Genomic DNA, 21,534 nt, shown 5'->3' with positions numbered 1-21,534 from the left:
TTTTTTCCCTTTTTTGAAGATGGGAACCACATCAGCTCTTTTCCAGTCCTCTGGTAGTTCCCCGGTGTTCCAGGATCTCTGAAAGATATAATTCAGTGGTTCTGAGATCTCGTCTGCTAGTTCCTTCAGAACTCTGGGGTGTAATCCATCCGGTCCTGGTGATTTGAACTCATCTAGGGTAGACAGGTGCTCACTTACCATTTTCTTCCCTATTTCAATTTGTGTTCCTAATTTTGTGGTGCTGCTTTTGATAGGTTGGACTGTTTTATCCCTTTGTGTAAAGACAGATGCAAAACATGAGTTAAATAGTTCTGCTTTCTTCCTGTTGCTTGTCACCTTCTTGCCACTTTCTCCTAGCAATGGACCAATTGTTTCCTTAACTTTTTTCTTGTTTTTAACATGTTGGAAGAAGCTTTTTTTGTTAATTTTTACTTTTGTGGCAAGCCTTTCTTCATTGTGAGCCTTAGCTTTCCTCACTTCATCTTTACAGGCTCGGGCTATTTGCTGATATTCTGCCTTAGTTATGTCCCCCTCCTTCCACTTTTTATACTTACTTTTTTTGTCTTTCAGTTTGTCAGATAGTTGTTTATGCAGCCATGCTGGTTTCTTTTGGGAGCTGTTGTTTTTCTTCTTCATTGGTATTGTGTTAGACTGGGCTTTTCTAATCTCATTTTTCAAAATTTCCCAAGCTTCTTGAGTTGTTTTCCCCTCGAGGATTCTCATCCATGGAATTTTTCCCAAGCTCTCTCTAAGTTTATTGAAATTAGCTTTCTTAAAGTCCAAGACTCTAGTTTGACTTTGTTCTACTACTTGTGTTTGGATAATGTTGAATTCCAATATTGCATGGTCACTTGCCCCCAGGGTTCCTATGACTTCAACACCTTCTATCATTTCCTCTCTGTTAGTGAGAATTAAGTCCAGTATGGCTGATCCCCTTGTTTCCTTCTCTACTTTTTGGAAAACAAAGTTGTCTGCTAGGTTTGTTAGGAACCTGTTGGATCTTCCACTTGGTGCAGAGTTTGTTTCCCAGTTGATGTCAGGGTAGTTAAAATCTCCCATTACTATTGTGGTGTGCTTCCTACATACCTTAGTTAGCTGACTAGCAAAAAGTTCATCTTCTTCCTCTGCTTGGTTGGGTGGCCTGTAGTATAGACCTATGGCAATGTCATTTCCCCCACAACCTTTAATATTGACCCAAATGCATTCAAGATAGTTCTCATTATTGTTGTGCTCTATTTCTGTAGAGACATAGTTATTTCTTATATATAGTGCAACTCCACCTCCTCTTTTATTTGGTCTATTTCTTTTAAATAATTTAAATCCTTCTAGCTGTATGTTCCATTTGTCAGTTTCATCCCACCAAGTTTCTGTAATGGCAATAATATCATATCTGCCCTCTTTTACTTGAATTTCTAATTCTCCCTGTTTATTCCTCATGCTCTGTGCATTGGTATATAGACATTTGAGTCCATTTTGATTGACCTTGTGTTTACTGTCTACATAACCTGTATTATGCCTGACTGCCCCTATTTTCTTGCCACTTGTGTGATTCATGCACATGGTATGACAATCACTATTACATGCTTGGTTTTGCTTGACAGCAGGAGTGATAATCTTACCCACACACACATCTATGTTACATGCATTTATAACCCTATGAATTTTAGTTTGCTGGGGACAGAGATGTTCTGTATCTATTAATTCTCTGTCCCCGCTCTTCAGTTTAAATGTTTATCAAGAAAATCTGTGAATTTAATGCCAAGTAACTCAGTTCCTTTCTTGGATGGGTGCAACCCATCTCTTTTGTACAGTTTTTCATTGGACCAGCTACAGGCTTCATGACTAATAAAACCAAAGCCTTCCCTTTTACACCACTCCTTTAGCCAAACATTAAACTCTGCTACACGCTGGCCCTTCCCTTTTTGTTCCTTATATACAGGTAAAACCTCTGAAAAGATAAGCCTACAACCTATACTATTAAGTTCATACCCCAAGTTCTGGAAATCATTCTGCACAGAAAGTACATCTTTCTGGGATAGATCATTAGTGCCAAGATGTATAATAGCATCAACGTCACAGTCCTTACTTGCATTCTTGACTATCTTAAGAATACGCCTCTTGTCTCTGCTGGCAGTAGCACCTGGCAGACACCTGACCTCTTTTAAAACCTCCGTATCCTCTCCTAAATTAACATCTCTTACGATTGAATCACCAACCAGAAGGTGACTTCTCTTTTTACATACCTTGATCTTCTTCTGCGACTGATGTGTGATACCTGGTTCCCCTTTTCGCCTTTCCGAAGAAAGTTCTTCGTTTTGGACCACGATCCCCTGCTTATTTGAGTCATCATTATCACAACTGCCTTGACCTATCTCTTTAGTGTCCCCATTAAGGTCAGCAAGGGCACTATATCTGTTTTGCTGGGTCACAGCAAAAGCTTTGGGTTTATGGTTCACAGCTCTCAACCTGCCAGATCCCACAGTTGTCCAGACAGCTCTTCTCCTGCAAGATCTTTGTGGTAGAGGGGGCTGATAGTGTGGCTTCACCATAGAGTGGAATGGCTGACGTAGACACCTAGTTTCTGCTTGGAGAGCACAGATTACAGATTCTAGATAGGTAATCTGCCTATGTATGATAGATAGATGATAGATAGATAGATAGATAGATAGATAGATAGATAGATAGATAGATAGATGATAGATAGATAGATGATAGGGATAGATGCATGGATGATAGATAGATGATAGACAGATGATAGATAGATAGATAGATAGATAGATAGATAGATAGATGATAGATAGATAGATAGATAGATAGATAGATAGATAGATAGATAGATAGATAGATAGATAGATAGATAGATAGGGATAGATGGATGGATGATAGACAGAAGTTAGATGACAGAAGAAAGAAAGAAGAAAGAAAGAAAGATAGATGAGATCGATAGATGATAGATAGATAGATAGATAGATAGATGATAGATAGATAGATGATAGATAGATAGATAGATAGATAGATAGATAGATAGGGATAGATGGATGGATGATAGATAGATGATAGGAGAAAGAAAGAAAGAAAGAAGAAAGAAAGAAAGAAAGATGAGATCGATAGATGATAGATAGATAGATAGATAGATAGATAGATAGATAGATAGATGATAGATAGATGATAGATAGATAGATAGATTTTAGGGATTTTTTTTTACAACTTAGCATAGAGACCATGATCCTTTCCCAAAGCTGATGACCAGCCACTTGAATTCGGGTTCTCATCTTCTCAACAGCCGTTTCCCACCTCTATATTTCAGAGCCCGCCCCCCACCTCAATCCAAGCTGCATTAGATGGAAAGAGAAATCCAATCAAGCTTCTCTTGAATTCAGCTTGACTCTTGAGCGACTTCGTGAAGACCTCCATGTTGTTTCCTTGGCTACAACAAGTAAACAGGTTGCTTAGAATTTCTCAGTGTCTTCCATCTAAGTACTACAAGTCCCAACCTTGTTTAGAGGTAGAGATCAAATTAAGTCAAATGCTGCTTTTTTTTTAAAAAAATGGAGGGGATCCACTTTTGGAAGTAGGAATTGTGTTTGTTTGTTCACAGGGGTGTTTTCTAGGGTTACGTTTCTCTCTCAGTTGTTTTCAGTTTTTATTTTTTTCTCACAAATTTGAGAGTCTCCCGGCATATGATTTTACTCTCCAGTACTTCCTATTTTCCACACTAAATACTGTTAATTAGGAGACATTGCTTCTGAAAAGGATTTGATGGGTTGTTATTCTTTTGCCAGCAACATCATTTCTTTCTGCTAGCAAAGGAACCTATTAGGCGGAAGATGGATGGCGGGCCACTGGTGAAGACCTCATCAGATTAGTTTCATACCAAAAATGCTCAGACACTTCTGATGCAACTGAATTTGTCAACCAGTTGGAAGCAAATTTCCTGAGACATATGTCAAAAAAAAAAAGCCAATCCACCAACTACAATGGTGGATTTGAAGCTGTGGGCCACAGCACACACAAAACAGGGAGAGCTTTGATTGTACGGTCGTGACACCCATATTGAGTTTTGAACATACAGAAAAGAGCAGGCAGAATAAATGCTATTTTTAGGAGCATTCTTCTCTCAATCCCCCACCCCAAATTTATTTCTAAAACATAAACTCTGAAAAGATCCACAGGTGTAGCATTTCTGATGTTTTTAGCCAGGGAACTAGAGGTGAGAAAAAAAGACAATTTCATAGTGGTGATACCTTTTGGTATCATGTCCTCTAGCAAGCTTAAATGCAATTTATTTGAGAACCTCCTTTTTAAAAATATAAAAAAATCATGACAAATTAGAACAGGGCGATGAATCACATAACTCAGTGCCTTTTCTGAGTCTCTGGCAGATGTTGGGATTGTATACGTGGCTATAGTCATACCTACATCTGAAATTTTTCATGGGGAAAAAAAGAGCATCCGTGAGAGAAAAGGACAATTGCAGGAAGATTTCATGTGGAAGAATGGAATTTAATTGGGGGCAGTAGGTTCAGAGGTATTCTGAAGACCCCAATTCTTCTCCATATTATTAAGGATGATTTCATCTACTAAGGTTTTTTTCCCCATAGTTCCCTGTTTATGTCATCAAGGTGGTTGGAAGCCTACAGCCCATTGCAATGTCAGAAGCTCACCAAATGTGATTTATTCCACAGATTCTGGAGTTAAGCCCAGTCGTGGCTTAACGGGGTGAACCCAGTTCCAAATTTTAGCAATAGGATGTTTCCATAGTAATCCGTAAATACCTGCATCCTTTGCTCAGCATCCAGAATCAGACAACTACAGATAATTTCCTTCCAAAGTGCTTTGGAAGAGGCAGGATGATTTTTTTAAATTTTTAGTTCTTGTTAAAAGCAGCCTTAGGATGTCATGCAAACCTAACTAAGTGTGGCTTACTCCATAAACCACGACTTGTTCAACCAAATGGATCAACATTGCATGAGTGAGCTCTGGCTCAAGCAAACTGAGTGTTGTAAGCCCCAGTTTATGCCTTGTGCAAATCTAATCGTTGTAGCTTGCACCGCAGACCATGGCTTCCGGGCAGGTCTGCCAACCTAAGCTTGCTAAGATTATCTCAGGCCACCTGTGCATCAATGAAGGCTCATCTGCCTGGGCACAGGCACAGCATAACCCCTCCTCCCAGGTATGCAACATCCAGGCAGCATCCTTTCTTCCCAAATAGCAGCATCCCTTCCACACCTGTTTCTTTTTCTCCCCTTCCTGCCTTTAAACGGCTCCTTTCAATCCCAAATGAGGATTATAAACACAAGATTCATAGGAGCAACAGAACCAAAAACCACCCAGTAGCATCTGCAGGCCAAACTCAATCACAGCAACCGTTTTCTTTCTTCTTTTCTTTTTCTTTCTCCCTTCCTTCCTTTTTCTTTCTCTCTTTCTCTTCCTTCCTTCCTTCCTCTTTTTCTTCCTTCCTCTTTTTTCTTTCTTTCTCCCTTTCTCTTTCTCTCTCTCCTTCCTTCCTTCCCTTTTTCTTCTTTCTTTCCTTCCTTCCTTCCTTCCTTCCTTCCTTCCTTTTTCTTTCTCTCTCTTATTTATTTATTTGCCCCCGAAATCTCTTCTCTCGGGAACGACGCGTTCAAAAAGCCCGAGGCGCTCGACCGAAGCCCTCAAAGTAGGCGACTGATGCCGTCCGACCCCCACCCCACCCCACCCACCCAAAAAAACCTCCCCCGGGGACTTTACAAACCCGGAGTTGAGCTCGAGATAAAATAAAATCGTCTGCGCGTCTACGTCATGGGATACGGTCACCAGCCGGGGCGCGCGCACACGCCCCTGGCAGCCCGGCACCTCCGCCGCGCGCGCCTCTCCATCGTATTGGGTGGCGGGGAGGGTTGGGGGAGAGACGGACCCAATTGGTCTGCGGGCGAAGCCGGCCGGCCAAAACCAGGCGCGCTCCCGTCCTCCGGCTCCCCCTCCCGGCGCGCGCGCGCGGCCCCGTCCCCTTAAACGCGGCTCTCCAGCCCCTGCGCCTTCCTTCTGCCGCCGGAGCAGCGCCATGGCCAAGGAAGGAGCCGGGAAAGCTGAGGAGACGGAGCAGATGATCGAGAAGGAGGCGCCCGAAGGCGGCGGCGGCAGCGGCAACGGAGAGAGCGGCGGCGGCGTCCCGAAAGCCGGGGATGCCAAAGAGATGCGAGCCGTGGTGCTCTCCGCTTTCGGGGGCCTCAACAAGCTCCGGGTGTCTAAAAAAGTGATGCCGGAGCCTCAGGAAGGAGAGCTGAAGATCCGCGTCAAAGCCTGGTCCAGTATTCTGATTTTCTTTAAAAAAAACATTATTATTATTATTATTATTATTATTATTATTATTATTATTATTATTATTATTATTATTATTATTATTATTATTATTATTATTAATTCTTCTAGTTAGCAGGCGGTCGTCTGGAAGCATCTCCCTGCCTTCTCTCTTCCTTTCATCCTTCCTTCCTTCCTTCTATCCCTCCTTCCTTCCACCCATCCTTCCTTCCTTCTATCCTTCCTTCCATCCATCCTTCCTTCCTTCTATCCTTCCTTCCTTCCATCCTTCCTTCCTTTCCTTCCTTCCTTCCACCCATCCTTCCGTCCTTCTATCCTTCCTTCCATCCATCCTTCCTTCCTTCCAGCTTTCCTTCCTTCCTTCCAGCTTTCCTTCCTTCCATCCATCCATCCATCCATCCTTTCCGCCTTTGGATTTGATGGGCAAACGGGCTTCTTTGGGGGGAAGGGAGGCTCGCCCATCTGAGGCAGAGACACTGGAGACTCCTTAACTCCAATATAAGTAAATGAGTAAGCAAACAAGGGGGTGGACCTGTCCCCCCAAAAAGAACCCTGCTCCCCCCTCTCTTCCTTCCAGCTCAATCTCCAGGGGGGGAGGGTGAATTCAACAGGGAGCCCCCTTCCACCCTCTCTTTGTCCTTGCAATTGGTGCCTTCCTTAGCCATCATGGAGAAAGAACCTTAAAAAAACAACACTCCAAACAAACAAACTGGGGGCTTATTCCCAAGTTATGGAGTATTTTGGTTGGAGCTTTGGAAGAGCAGCCTTTGAAGCTTTGACTCAGCAACAAATGCAGCTCTGCCCGTCAGTCATCGTTGGTAGGAAAATGTGCACAAGGATTGCAAGCGAAAATGAACATCTTTTTTCTCTCTCTCTTTTCATTTCTCTTCCTCTTTTCATCTCCCTCCCCCCCTCTCTCTCCTCCCCCCCCCTTGCCTTCATCTCCAGGGGCGCTCAATAATGGGGTGACTGTGAATCTGAAAAATGTGAATCATTTTTGGTCATGGTTTTTTCCCAAAAGACCACTGTATTGAAAGCCCTTTCCAAGTTTTTTTCCCCCCAAACATTATTTTTAAAGGAACCTGTGTATCAGAAAGCTTTCCCCCAATTGGCCTCTTTTGATCCTTTTTGGGCACCTTCCCATTTCTCTTACATTGCGGTCTTTGTGGATGTTGACACTGCTAGATAAGGGACCAATTGCCTCGCCTTCTGATAGCCTCAAGTTCTTTTCTTTGGTCAAGCTCCTGAATAAATCCTCTTTTCCCCAACCGTTCCCCTGCTCTATGCTTAATCCCCTTCTAGTTTTTCCTCCTATTGGCTAATTTTGTTTTCCCTGGAAATCCTCTGTTAGAAGGATGCTGGTGACAGTTAGACCTACAGCTACTACAAGCTGAAATTACTCAAGGCCAGCAAAAGTTTGTTGAGCTATTGAGAGCTTGGACAAATTGTGGGTAAAAGGTTGCGTTGGGGTTTCTAAAAGTGAGCGGTAGAAATCAGAAAGAAGGATGAAGCAGGATTGGGAAGGCCGTGCTTGTGTGCTCCTTCTTCTGGAGCTCCTTGGTTTACCTGAAGGAAATGCACATATTTAAGCGAACAGTAACTTACTCATTGTGAGGATGAAGGTAAAGGTCCTTGAGTTGTGATTGACTCCTGATGACTCCCTGGGCAGAATCTTGCCATTTTTATGGTGGCAATATGGGAGTTGTTTGCTGGTATCTTCTTCCTGATTATTTTAATCTGCTCAGTATTCCTGAAATTCCTTAGGATATGTAACTAACTAATCCTCCTGTCTAGGTAATAGTTATGTTCAATGCTGCTTAGCTTCCTAGCCCAAACAAAATTAAGCTGTTACCGTCTACTTGAAAGCGCAATGTTTTGCGTAATCTGTTCATGTCCAACTCGGCTCAACCCAACTCATGGGGACTACCTACACATTCAGTTTTGGCAGGAGGCAATCGTCATTTACATTGAGTCCCATTTACATTGGGATGCAGTGGCTCAGTGGCTAAGACGCTGAGCTTGTTGATTAGGTCGGCAGTTCAGCGGTTCGAATCCCTAGCAGGAATGAGCTCCCATTATTTGTCCCGGCTTCTGCCAACCTAGCAGTTTGAAAGTACATAAAATGCAAGTAGAAAAATAGGAACCACCTTTGGTGGGAAGGTAACAGCGTTCCGTGAGCCTTTGGTGTTTAGTCATGCCGGCATTTGACCATGGAGACGTCTTTGGACAGCGCTGGCTCTTCGGCTTTGAAACGGAGATGAGCACCGCCCACTAGCATCATGAACGGCTAGCACTCATATGCGGGGAAAACTTTACCTTTACCTGTCATTTGCTACTGTCTCCTCCTACATGAGTTTTCTCATTTAGCTGGGTTTTTTTGTGAAAGTCTGTCATCCAAGGACTAACCAGGCCCAATCCTGCTTAGCTTCTGAGCGGACAGAAAGTAGGTCAAGGGTGGATTGTTGCTTAGTTTCTTCTGAAAGTTATGTGACTGTATGAACTTAAACGTACTTTAGCCAGAAGTCATGGGACTTACCCTGTTGGAACATTTTTGTTTCTTTCCCAGTTAAAAAAAAAAATTAAAAGAGATTAGAGCGGTACAGTATATGTTTGTTGCATGCAATCTTTCTCCGGCTTTAAATTGTTGGTCTTAACTGTTTTAACATCTTGGGGGTTTTTTTGATGCTGTGTTTGTTGTTAAATCAGCAGGGTATATTTACTGCTGCTCCACAAGGCCTTTCCAAACAATGAGGATAATTGGAAGGAAAGAGAACTAGGAAGCGGCACAATTTAAAAAAGTGGTTTAGAATTAACGCTCAACCCATCTCTTCCATCTTCCTGCTCCAGATTAAAACTGCCTTTTCCTAATGAAGACGTAGAAGGATGGGAGTTTGCTCTATTGGTCAAATCTTTATTATCATTGGCTAAGATGCTGAACTTGTCGATCAGAAGGTTGGCAGTTTGGTGGTTCTAATCCCTAGCACCGCATAACAGCTCCCGTTACTTGTCCCAGCTTCTGCCAACCTTCTGCTTTTGAACTAGCAGTTCAAAAACATGTAAAAATGCAAAAAATGCAAGTAGAAAAAATAGGGACCACCTTGGTGGGAAGGTAATAGTGTTCTGTGTGCCATTTAATCATGCCGGTGACATGACCACGGAGACGTCTTAGGGCAGCGCTGGCTCTTCGGCTTTGAAATGGAGATGAGCACTGCCCCCTAGAGTCAGGAACAACTAGCATATATGTGCGAGGGCAACCTTTACTTTTACCTTAGACTAGCATAAGGAAAGTGGGATACGGAAGTTATTTTAAAAAAAATAAAAATAAAAATTACATAGAATGAAAAAAACATTATATATATATATTAAAAGTGTGTGTGTGTATATATATAGATACACACACAGATATACATACAGATATACATACATACATATACATATACATACACATACACATACACATACATATACATATATACATATATACATATATACATACATACATACATATATATCTCTATCTATCTATCTTTACAAAGGTGCACACACATACAACACGCACCCATATAATACATACACACAAAAATCTACAAACTATAGGGAGGAGTAAAAACATTAGACAAATACATAAAAAATTAATATATCACTAAATGTATAATAATTCAAAGTACTCTTAAGTAACAATTTAAATACTCATTAAGGCTAGTTTGAAACCCAGGTCATTATTTGAGGGATTTTGAGCACTGTTGCCAACATTGTGTTGTAGCAGGTTTGGGTTTTGCAAGTCGCAGAGAAATATACAATTATCCTGTGCGTCCTTGATATTTATGCAATAATGGTGAAATAAGGCTGCATGTTTTCATGTAGTATGTGATTAAGTGATTAAAAGGGCATGTTTCCCAAATGGATGGAAATAAGTGTTGACCATCACAAAAAATGTACTGCAGAGAGTTTCAGTTCAAGAATCCAACTAATTTTGCCTATTTCAGGCGTGTTCCATTTTTTCTTTCAACCTCCAGATTTTTAACAATTAATCAGCATGCTGTGAATGTGGAGTGTATCCATCTTCATGGATATCCTTTTGGGGTTCCACATTATTTTTGAACCTTGACCAAGAGTTTCACAGTGTCTTTTTGTGTTTCTCCTATGTTCTTGGATGTGCACATGTGCCACCTCCTATATGTTCTTCCCATGACGTATGTGCGTCTATCCTAGAAATCCAAAACAGAGACATAGGAATTGTTGGCCAATGAGCTATTAATAGGCTGTAATACCTCTTTGATCTGTAGCAAACATACAATACGTACACGATAGTTTCAGTTAGGTGCATGTTTCAAAGGACAACTCAAAAAGTTAATTCATTCTACCAGATTTTAGGGAAATGACCTCCAGAGGTAAGGCTGAGTCCTAGAAAGCTTAATCAATTTGGCCCCTGCTTAAAAACATTTTGGTAAATCACAGGTTTATTAAGAGGCTATGTATAGGGACATGGTGACTCAGTGGCTAAGATGCTGAGCTTGTCAATGAGAAAGGTCGGCCGTTCAAATCCCTAGCACTGCTTAACGGAGTGAGCGCCCGCTACTTGCCCCAGCTTCTGCCAACCTAGCAGTTCGAAAGCATGTAAAAATACAAGTGGAAAAACAGGAACAGAATAGAAGTTGTTGCCATCTACTTGAAAGTGCAATGTTTTCCGTAATCTGTTCATGTCCAACTCGGCTCAACCCAACTCATGGGGACTACCTAGACATGCAGTTTTGGCAGGAGGCAACCGTCATTTACATTGAGTCCCATTTACATTGGCTCAGTGGCTAAGATGCTGAACTTGTTGATCAGAAGGTCAGCAGTTCAGTGGTTCGAATCCCTAGCGGGAGTGAGCTCCCGTTATTTGTCCTGGCTTCTGCCAACCTAGCAGTTCGAAAGTACGTAAAATGCAAGTAGAAAAATAGGAACCACCTTTGGTGGGAAGGTAACAGCGTTCTGTGCACCTTCGGCATTTAGTCATGTCGGCCACATGACCACGGAGACACCTTTGGACAGCACTGGCTGTTCAGCTTTGAAATAGAGATGAGCACCGGCCCCTAGAGTCGGGAACGACTAGCACCTATGTGCGAGGGGAACCTTTACCTATGTTTTAAAGGATACGTTAGTAAAGTGAGCAGGAATTGGAGAAGACTCAGCTCTTTATGAAGCCACAGATTTTTCAAAACAACATGCAGAGAAGTGATTCAAAATGTCCTCTCAAGGCAGAGCTTCAAAAGCTTAAAAAAAAAAAACACCTCTGGAGCTTAAACTGGGGAATCCACCAGAGATTTGAACATCTCTGATACTCAGTCCAAACACCCTTTTCAATCCAAGGGTAAGACAGTAGTTGGTATGGCTGAGAAAGACTAATCTATTATTTAAAACATTTCACACGTTTGAAAATGGAATTTCCCATATAGCCCATCCATGCGTGAAATGCCCACATGCATCAGATGTCCACAGACAGAATTTGGAGCCACAGCTCCTGACATCATTACCGTGTCCTGATAGCAAATATAACTTCGTACTGTCACCTTGCATTGGCATCCATGCTGAAATGAAATTCCAGCCGAGAAGCACTCATGGATGACTGAATATTGATGCTCTGGCAGTAGAAAGGTAGGAAGCGTTTCAGTGAAGATTTGGCACGAGGAAAGCATCACTTGCAAAGCATTTTCCAACCAAGTTCAAGAAATGGAAACCCAGTGCCACTAGGTCAGAAAAATCACATTTCTTCCATCCAAGTCTAGCTCCTGTTACACAAAAGCCCTGGCTTTTTTATCGGAAGGAAAAAAAAATCAAGGTGAAATGCTGCCGTGCTTATTTTAAAAGACCTTAACCTTGAAAGAAACATTAAGGCATCTGCTTGGGGGGAACAATTAGTTGTATTGTGAAGACCAGGCATACATTGGATTTTGTGGCTTATTTGAAATCTGCCTAGTTTTACTGAATCCCTAGAATTCTAGAATTTTCAAAGTGTGAAGAATCAGCTCAAACCATGTATTTCATGTCAGGGTTCCAAATAGCATCCAAAATTAAATCAGAGTCTGAGGCAAAGTATTGCTCAAGGTTCCAATTTATTAAGAGGGCCATGATGGCACATCTGGAGTAACCCGAATCTGAAAGCTTCCCGGTTTTCCCCACCTAGTTGAAAGTTCAAGATCTTGCCCCCACACCCACAAGTCCATCCCATGGTCCAACCTCTCCCACTGCCATGCTAGCAGTTCCACCTATCCAGTTCCGGTCAGGTCCAGAGGTGCAAAGACAAAGGATGACCTTGACTTTCTAGAAAGAATTTTGTTATGGCTACAACGCATCTCACTCCTACAATCCCCCCTCCAATTTTCCCACAATAGAAATTGCACAGTAGAATAATAAAAAAGGGTCGCAGGCCAGCGATCCAAAGGAAAAGATGTCTGCAGGCCTGACATTTAACGCATTTTGCAAAGAGCCAAGCTCTCTCGAGAAGTCTACAATGTTGAGAAAAGTGGAAAGAATAATAATAAGAGGGCAGCCAACAGCAAGATCAATGCACTTGATTCTAGTAATTGGGCAATAAGTGTGTCATTGAAAGAGTTGAAGGACCAGGATGGGGCAAGATCCTCTTGGAGAAAGTCAACCTATGTACAATCACAAGAACGGATGCTAACCTGGTGGCGTATAATCAGTCCACGATCCTGGATTATGGACACTGTAGTCCAAAACACTTGGAATGTATAGTTTGCCTACCCTTGGGGTTGAAGGTGAATGCAATCTGATCTTGGATGGTATTACATTTCATTCCGCATTAGAAATGCCTGTCATTGTCTAGCATCTATATTATGGCACCATTCCATTGCTGCACCAGTGGGCTTGCTTTGCTTTACGCCAGGGGTGTCCAAACTTGGGAACTTTAAGACTTGTGGACTTCAACTCCCAGAATTCCCCAGCCTGCCTCAATTCTGGGAGTTGAAGTCCACAAGTCTTAAAGTTCCCAAGTTTGGACACCCCTGCTTTACGCAGTCCTTCATATTCCACTGCTGTTCCTTATAAAATATATTCTGCAACACTAAGCATCGTATTACTGTTTACCAAAGGCTTATGTTTGGGTGGGTGGGGGGAAGCAATGAGCATGGGTTAGAGAAGAGTATCATTCTTCTCCTTTTTACTGTAATGCACGTCTAATTCAATAATATGTCAAGAGTTCTCTATTTCACCATCTCAGGGTTTTTATATATTGGAGTTAGCCATTAAGAGTATTTTTTTTTCTTTCTGCTAAAAATGTTAACTCAGAAGGAGTAGGAGCGCAGAGAAAGAGAAAAGGAGTCTAACTGGAATGTAGGAAATCTTTAAAAAGCACATCAACAAAACAGAACGAGGCAGCGTTCACCAGTTTGAAGCCCTTTTCAGCAGATGAGGCTTAAGTACCCAAAGAATAATATTTTTGTCTTTCAATAAAGCAAAACACGAACAGCTTAGCTCTAGGAAAAAAATTTTTTTTTCCAACACTGGGGATAACCATTGTCTTATTTCCACTAACATGTTTAGGGTTAATAGGACGCGGTGATTCAGTGGCTAAGACACTGAGCTTGTCGATCAGAAAGGTCGGCAGTTCGGTGGTTCGAATCCTTAGTGCCACGTAACGAAGTGAGCTCCCATTACTTGTCCCAGCTTCTGCCAATCTAGCAGTTCGAAAGCATGTAAAAATGCAAGTAGAAAAATAGGAGCCACTTTATTGATGGGAAGGTAACAGCATTCCGTGCGCCTTCAGCACTTAGTCATGCCGGCCACATGAGCACGGAGATGTCTTCAGATAGCGCTGGCTCTTCGGCTTTGAAACGGAGATGAGCACTACCCCCTAGAGTCGGGAACGACTATCTGTGTGTGAGGGGAACATTTACCTATTTAGTGGGAATTGAAAATCTCAAGGACTAAACTGGGTTATTCAGATATCTTTGTCCAACATTCCACACAGGTTTTGAAGGTTGCCATCATTGTTATGTGGACTGTATATTACAGAAATCCAGGGAAACTGGTGTGACAAGGAAGTTTGATAGTCCTCAGTTTATGACCACAAAACTCAATTGCTAAGTAAGACAGTTCAGTGAGTTACAGCCCATTTTACCATTTTGGGCAGAGTTATTAAGGCAAATGGTCGCAGTTGTTAAGTGGCTCATATAGTCGTTAAGCGAATCTTGATCCCCCCATGGACTTTGCTTGTTGGAAACCATCTGGAAAGTTTACAAGTAGTGATCATATGATCTCAGGATCCTGAACCTTCATAAGTACATGCCAGTTGCCCTAAAATTTGATCATGTGACTGTAGGGATCTGCAATGGTCATGGAAAACTTGTCATAAGTCATTTTTTTCAGTATCATTGTTAACTTTGAATGGTTACTAAATGAATGCTTATAAGTTGAGAACTACTCAACTTTCCACCCCGAACCACCCCAACGAGGCCATCGAAGTGATGTCCCGGTGTGTGGAAGCCGTACGGATCTGAATGGATGACAACCGACTCAAACTCAACCCCTCCAAGACGGAGTGGCTGTGGGTACCGGCTCCCCGGTTCAGCCAATTAATTCCATCATTGGCCATCGGGGGCATTCAATTTGCCCCCGTGGAGCGGGCGTGCAATTTGGGCGTCCTCCTGGATGCCCGGCTGTCCATGGATGACCATGTGACAGCCGTGGCAAGGGGGACGTTCCACCAGGTTCGCCTGGTGCGCCAATTGCGCCCCCTACTGGACCGGGACGCCTTACGCACAGTCACTCATGCGCTGGTGACGTCTCGCTTGGACTACTGTAACGCTCTCTACATGGGGCTTCCCTTGAAATGCACCCGGAGGCTACAGTTGGTCCAGAACGCAGCCGCGCGGGTAATTATGGGGAGTACTAGGTACTCCCATGTGACACCGTCCCTGCGCGAGCTGCACTGGCTTCCTGTGGTCTATCGGGTGCGTTTCAAGGTTTTGATAACAATCTTTAAAGCGCTCCATGGCTCAGGACCTAGTTACTTGCGGGATCGTATTCTGCCCCATACATCCCTGCGACCAATCCGCTCGCACAGAGAGGGCCTCCTCCAGGTGCCGTCCACCAGACAGTGTCGAGGGGCGGCGCCTAGGAGTAGAGCCTTCTCTGTGGCGGGCCCAGCCCTGTGGAATGACCTCCCTCCGGATATTAGGAATACCTCTGACCTCCGCTCCTTTCGTGTAAAGCTCAAGACCCACCTTTTTCAAGTTGCTGGCCTGGCTCAACTTTGATCCAACTATATCGCTCCTGACGGGTTTTTTTATTTGGGGTATTTTAATTGCATTCAATTTATTTAGGCGTTTTTAAACATTGTGTTTTTACTTGTTTTTATCTATCACTTCACCTCCTCCTTGTATATGTCGTGTATATGTCTTGGTATATGTTTTGTTATATATATGTCGATATATTTATTTCCTATGTTTTGTTGTACGCCGCCCCGAGTCCTTCGGGAGAGGGTGCGGCTAAGAAATAAATATTTATTATTATTATTATTATTATTATTATTATTATTATTATTATTATTATTATTATTATTATTATTACTCGTAATACGCTCATGATAACCAATTTGATTAATAGTCTGGAGCTCATGGATGAGCTGACATCACCTTTATGAAAGATATTGGACCAATCAAAAGTTACCAGTATTTGTGGGAAATGAACGTTATGTTTTATTTTTTTAAATTGCATGCTACATTAATATGGAATAGCATAATAGCTTCCTTAAAAATCAAACCATTTGCAATCTCCTCACCCTATATTGTCAGTTTCTACTCAGTTGTAAACTGAACGGGTTCATTTTTGCGAAGTCCTAATATTTGAATATTATTTTCCAAAGCAGCATAAACAAAGGAATTTTTAGCTGCAGAAGATTTTGAAGATATAGAAAATTAAAACCTGTCCTCTCTTCACGCTGTGGACTGGTTCCTTTGGAAAAACTGCTAGAAAGTCATGTACATTGAATGAGACACCACTCAATCTATTGTTGCTGTTGCTTTGAGATTAAGTTCTTGAAACTTCAAAGATAACATGCTGGGGTTTTTTGTGGGGAGGGGTGGGGTAACATTAATCAACAAAAGGACAATGTGTAAAGAAGTGCCTATTTTTAACCATCTTGCCTTACAAAGAGAATTGAGAGAAGACAAAGAGAAAACAAAGAGAAGGAAGCTATGTAACTTGAGTTTTTCCTAGGAATATCCCAAAAGATGGAACAATGAATTCAGCTTGGGGGAGCGGGGGGGGGGGGAGAAATCTCGTATAAAGAGCCTTTTGAGTTTTGGTCACTAAAATATGGTTGTGAATGGCGTGATAGGTTGTGTTTATCAGCTACCTTGGAATGCAGGCCTTCATATCTTCCTTTCTCATTTTGTTTCCCTTTACAGTGGCTTAAATTTTATTGATCTGATGGTTCGCCAGGGGAACATTGATAATCCACCTAAAACACCACTTATACCTGGATTTGAATGCTCTGGAATTGTAGAAGCTCTGGGTGAAAATGTGAAAGGCTATGAGGTAATATGATAGTGCTTGAGAACAAAACAAGGTACCCATAAGCCATGATAAAGCAGTGGTTCTCAACCTGTGCTCCACGGACCCCATTGAGGGGAGGGGCACAATGTCATCTAAGGGGGGGGGGGATTCCATAAAGGCTTGAAGAAATGTCATGATTTGAATCGAGTTAGGTCTTGTGGATCTTTGGCCATGGTTCATGGCCACAAAAAGTATTTAAAGAAGGGTTTGTGGTGAAGAAAAGTTTAAGAACCACTGTGATAAACAATAACATGGTCTGTTTGGGTTTTATTATGTGATGTGTGTACTTACCTATTGCTGCTTTGGGTTATGTACAGACTGTCATTTAAACATCCTGGCATGCTACAGTGTCTTTCCAGTGTTGAATTCTAACGTATTGTGAATCAGTACAATTCTAAAGTATTGTGAATCTTGATATAGTGGAATCTCCAAAATGGAATAAACCAATTAACCAGGATTTCAAATGGTGGTAGAGCATTTGATGATTAAATGGACTTGTTCATAGCTCAGGTTGAACCCTAAAATGTTTTGTTTGCTTTGGGATTAGAATTACATATCCCCATTCTAATTTGTGTTCTATATCTACCGGGAAACTGATTTTAAAATGGCTGGCTTAGAAATACGTCTAAATATAGCAGCTATATAAATATATATAAATACAAATAGAGCAAATGCGCAGCTGCAGTGGTATAAAAGCAGTTTTAAAAGGCCGGCATCATAACATAATTCTCTCTTGAAAAAAACAAAATTCACATTAGGAACGCTATTGGTGATGTAGCCAAAACAACATTTCCTGCATGGGAGAAGATGTGCAGTACTGCAAAAACAAACAAACCATCATCATCATTATTATCATTATTATTATTATCATCATCATCATCATCCCTTAATGACAATAGTTATGCTTGGTCCTAATAGAATATATACTCCTTGAGGGCAAACTGAGTAAGATGAAAAGGAAAATCAAATAGGGTGAAGTTCTCTGTGTGAAACGTGAAGACTTAAGTGTTCCGACTCAAGCTTCCTTAGAAAGCAAGAAGCAAAGTCTTGGTCCTGACAAACCTCTTTTATTTACATGACTGTGAATTCCTTTCATTCAAAGCTAGCAAGGCTTTAGCAAAGAGTCTTTCAGAGGAATGTTTATCCACACGCACCTTATCTCGTTTGGAGCGCTGCCAGATTGCTAGTGTCCAAACACAGGGCAAAGCAAAACTTGGCACAGTCTGTTATAGTCACAAACAAATGAATGAATTGTTTCCTGCAAAACCCACTCCCCATTCACTCCTCTTTTGTTTCCTATGGGAGAGGCCAATCACCTCCAAGGTGTGGCTTTACTCTTAAGTCGACTCTGCTTTCTTAGATGTTCTTGTCGTCTAGCAGCTCTGTGCATGCACACAGTAGGAACAGGCTCCAGCTGTTCCTCTGCCTCGCTGCTGTCTAGCTCCCTCTCTGCCTCTGATGCAGAGCCCTCGTCTGAGTTTTCCTCAGTCTGCAGGACTGGCCCATGTTCCTCCCCAACCTCCTCACTGTCCAGCTTTGCTGACCGCCGGCAGGCCACAACACTAAGATACTGCAAAGGTGGTTCTCAAATTTATAACCTACCAAGTCATATTTTATTTTAAAAAAAGATGCTTAAAGGAAGAGTGCAATATACGGGTGTCATCTGACAAGAACTTACCACTCCCATCTTATTTCAGAAGATGTGGGATGGTAACTAGGGAGGCAAGAGCAAACTAGGTGGAAAACTGTGGGGAGGAAGAAGAGAAGGAGGGAGTTGGCTTGCCTGTGACCCAGAAGAGTAAAAGTCCACCTCCATTGTTGTAAACCCTGCAGAGGATCAGCTGACGTAACCTGGCCAGTGTTGCAGCTTGTCAGCAATGTTGGCCGGATCCTCTTTGGCGCTGAAGGGAGATGACTGGAAAGGATTCCCAGGACAGTGGACAATGACATTCACTGGGTTCATGCAAGATATTCTAGGTGACTGGCCAAGTTAGCCTTGCTCCCTCTTCTTCCAAGGGCACCTCAAGTAGATGCCTGCTTAGGGAGGTGATGACGGGATCAATGGACCCCACGCAGGCTGATGCCCAACGGGATTAGAAGGAAATGCCACATCTGGAATTTGAGGGATTCACATTAAGCAAGGGTCCTTGCTTGCTTCCACATAGTCATCAGCTTCAATAGTTCCAGCTGCTCTCCGCACAAGAGCATCCACAGCCATCCCTGCTTCTAAGAGCCTTATATATAAAACCCCGAATGTAGTGATGTATCATAGTAAAGTTCATCTATTTAATATATGTGTACTTATTGCCCTTATTTTCTTCATTCTTGACTCACTAGAGATTTCATTGTTAAGGCCTTTGGTCTTTTGAGCTAGTCTCAAGTAACATTCATGGCAATCTGAGTTTGAGATTTCATCTGAAAAGGAAAAGCAATCATTTCTTTTGGGCTCTAAATCTGTTTTTCTTCGAAAATACAATGAGAAATAACCCGGGGCTATTCAGACAATCAGAAGATAACTGCATTTCCCTTTGTGCAGACTGCAGTCAAGACAGTAACTTATGAATTGTTAAACTGTCTACTATATCACCCTTAGTATTTGGCACGAATAAATTTTACTTGTCTTACTGAGCAAGAGGCTGCAGACTTCCTCCTAAAAAAATTAAAAGCAAGCAACCCTTTAAAATATTGCCAACGTTTCAGCAATAGCTGTGGATTGTAGAATTTGAATGCTGCCCTCTTTTTATTATTTATTGTTTCAAGGTTGGCTTACCATATATAGTCTTACATTTTACAGTATATTTGTGTTTTATTGGTCTGGGACTATAATCAGTAAACATAACCAGCCAATCTGTGAATGGAATAGCCTTCCAGCTCAGCTGTCATTCAATGCCTGCATCCATCCCATACTCTCAAAATTTCCCATGTGCCACTAGACACCAAAGTTTGGGCTTGTAGAAAAAGCTCAATGAAATTTGCTTGTTTGTGGCTTAGCTGTTTTGTTCCAAAGGTGCATTTCCAAGATTCTTTATCTTGTTGGTTTTTTTTTCTTTAAAAACATTTTGCTTTTCATCCGAGAAGTTTCTTCAGTTCAATCCAGAACTGAAGAAGTTTCTTGGGTGAGAAATGAAACATTTTCAAGCAAGACGCACCAAAAAAGTCCAGTTGCCTTTTGAAAAAAACATCTTTGGGACAACCATGACCTGGATGATTGAGAATCTCCATAGACACTTAGCATGTTTTGTAAACTCGGTCAACTGTAGTTAAACCCAAACAGCTGAAGTTCATTCTTCTTAAGCCAAATAGACTTTAATGTATTGGGTAAACAACTAGTACAGTATATCCATTCAACCAAAGGCACAAATGAATTTCCAGTTATGGTTGCAAGAAACTTCACTCCAAATCCAGTTGAATGAGTTTGTTCCCACTTCTTTGGAATAGGACTGTAATTGAGATATTCAACTTAGCTTTCATCCATTGTATGCCAATACTGTATCATTTTTTATTTGTTAATAATGAAAGAAAGCAGGCAAACCATTTTGTTTCACATAAAAAAATCTACCTTTTGCTGATGGGGTAGAAGAAGAGGTAGACAAATCGACATGTCATCCTGCTTCAGTTGCATTTTAAAGCTATCAGCAAATTTTACAAGTTTGTAATCTTTTCTGCATCCCAAGGCAGTTGAAATGTGGCACCACGCAAGATGCCATAAATGTTTCCGCGCTACAAACCTCTCAATCCACATCCCCACAGCCTTTGAGTGAAGACAAGTTGGGCTCTAAAAGACGGCAGTAGAATTTGATCAAGATCAAAAAGCACAATTTCAAAATAAATGAATATGTGGGAGATAAAAGGGGAGAGATGCTTGCTGTTTCATTTTCTCATTTTGAAAGGTCGTCACCTGAAAGACAGGCAGAGCTAATAGAATTTGAGACGATCTATGATGGAAGATATAATCAGTGATTGAGCATTTAACAGCCTTTAACATTTAATAGGTCTCTCTTCGTTAAAAACAGAAGATAGGATTTGCATATGGTGGGGACTATTTCAGTTCCCAGTATTGCTAGTTTATGAAAATAATATTTGATATTATAAAAAAATGTACAGATAGATTCAAGTCAGCCTAGCTTGTGGTCTGCCTTAAAAAAAAATCACATTATGATAGTTGATTATCTTAATTCATCCTACAGCACTCAGCTGTTTTATTTGCCCATTTTAATCATGCTTTGGTGCTCCATTATTTAGTCAACATTTATAATAGCAATGAAGATCCCCAGCTTATCCAGATGTTGTTGGATTACAATTCCATCTTTTTAAATGAATATAGAGATGTTGGAAGTTAAAGTTCAAGGTCCAAACTTTATCAAGTGCATTTTTCTTGAACAAAGCTCTTGAACTTAATCAAGTTCAAGTTAATTGACAGTGTCAATGGTCACTGTTGCTGTTTTTGTATTTTGCATCTGGCTATCTCCAGATAGCTATCTCCCAAGGTTAATTGAGACCAAGACTCTCCACTTCCTAAGCAAATCCCAAATTGCAATGTGATTCAGTAAGACTGAAATCCTGAGTAACCTGTAAAGAAATAAGCTCTCTTAAATATTTGTTTTTATTTATTCAAGTTGTATGCTGCCCATCTTCTCTACCAAGCAATAGTGGGCAGTTTATAAATGTCATAAA

General features: G+C 41.5%; 2 protein-coding genes across 2 annotated transcripts in view; both read left to right on the top strand.

The window, feature by feature from the left end:
* NUDT7 (nudix hydrolase 7) overlaps window positions 1-3,455 on the top strand; it is a 32,941-nt gene extending 29,486 nt beyond the window's left edge. The window contains exon 6 of the transcript XR_014176280.1: window positions 3,308-3,455. The gene's annotated coding sequence lies outside the window, so the exon portion shown is untranslated. The remainder of the gene's footprint in view (window positions 1-3,307) is intronic.
* A 2,536-nt stretch (window positions 3,456-5,991) lies between these two features.
* Window positions 5,992-21,534, top strand: part of VAT1L (vesicle amine transport 1 like) — a 62,326-nt gene continuing 46,783 nt past the window's right edge. The window contains exons 1-2 of the mRNA XM_081963371.1: window positions 5,992-6,285; window positions 16,713-16,842. Coding sequence (XP_081819497.1) covers window positions 6,044-6,285; window positions 16,713-16,842 — 372 coding nt within the window. The 5' untranslated portion in view covers window positions 5,992-6,043. The remainder of the gene's footprint in view (window positions 6,286-16,712; window positions 16,843-21,534) is intronic.

This window comes from Natrix helvetica (genome assembly GCF_964273705.1).
Source record: "Natrix helvetica genome assembly, chromosome: 10".
NCBI lineage: Eukaryota > Metazoa > Chordata > Lepidosauria > Squamata > Natricidae > Natrix > Natrix helvetica.
This window is presented reverse-complemented; position numbering and strand designations above follow the sequence as displayed.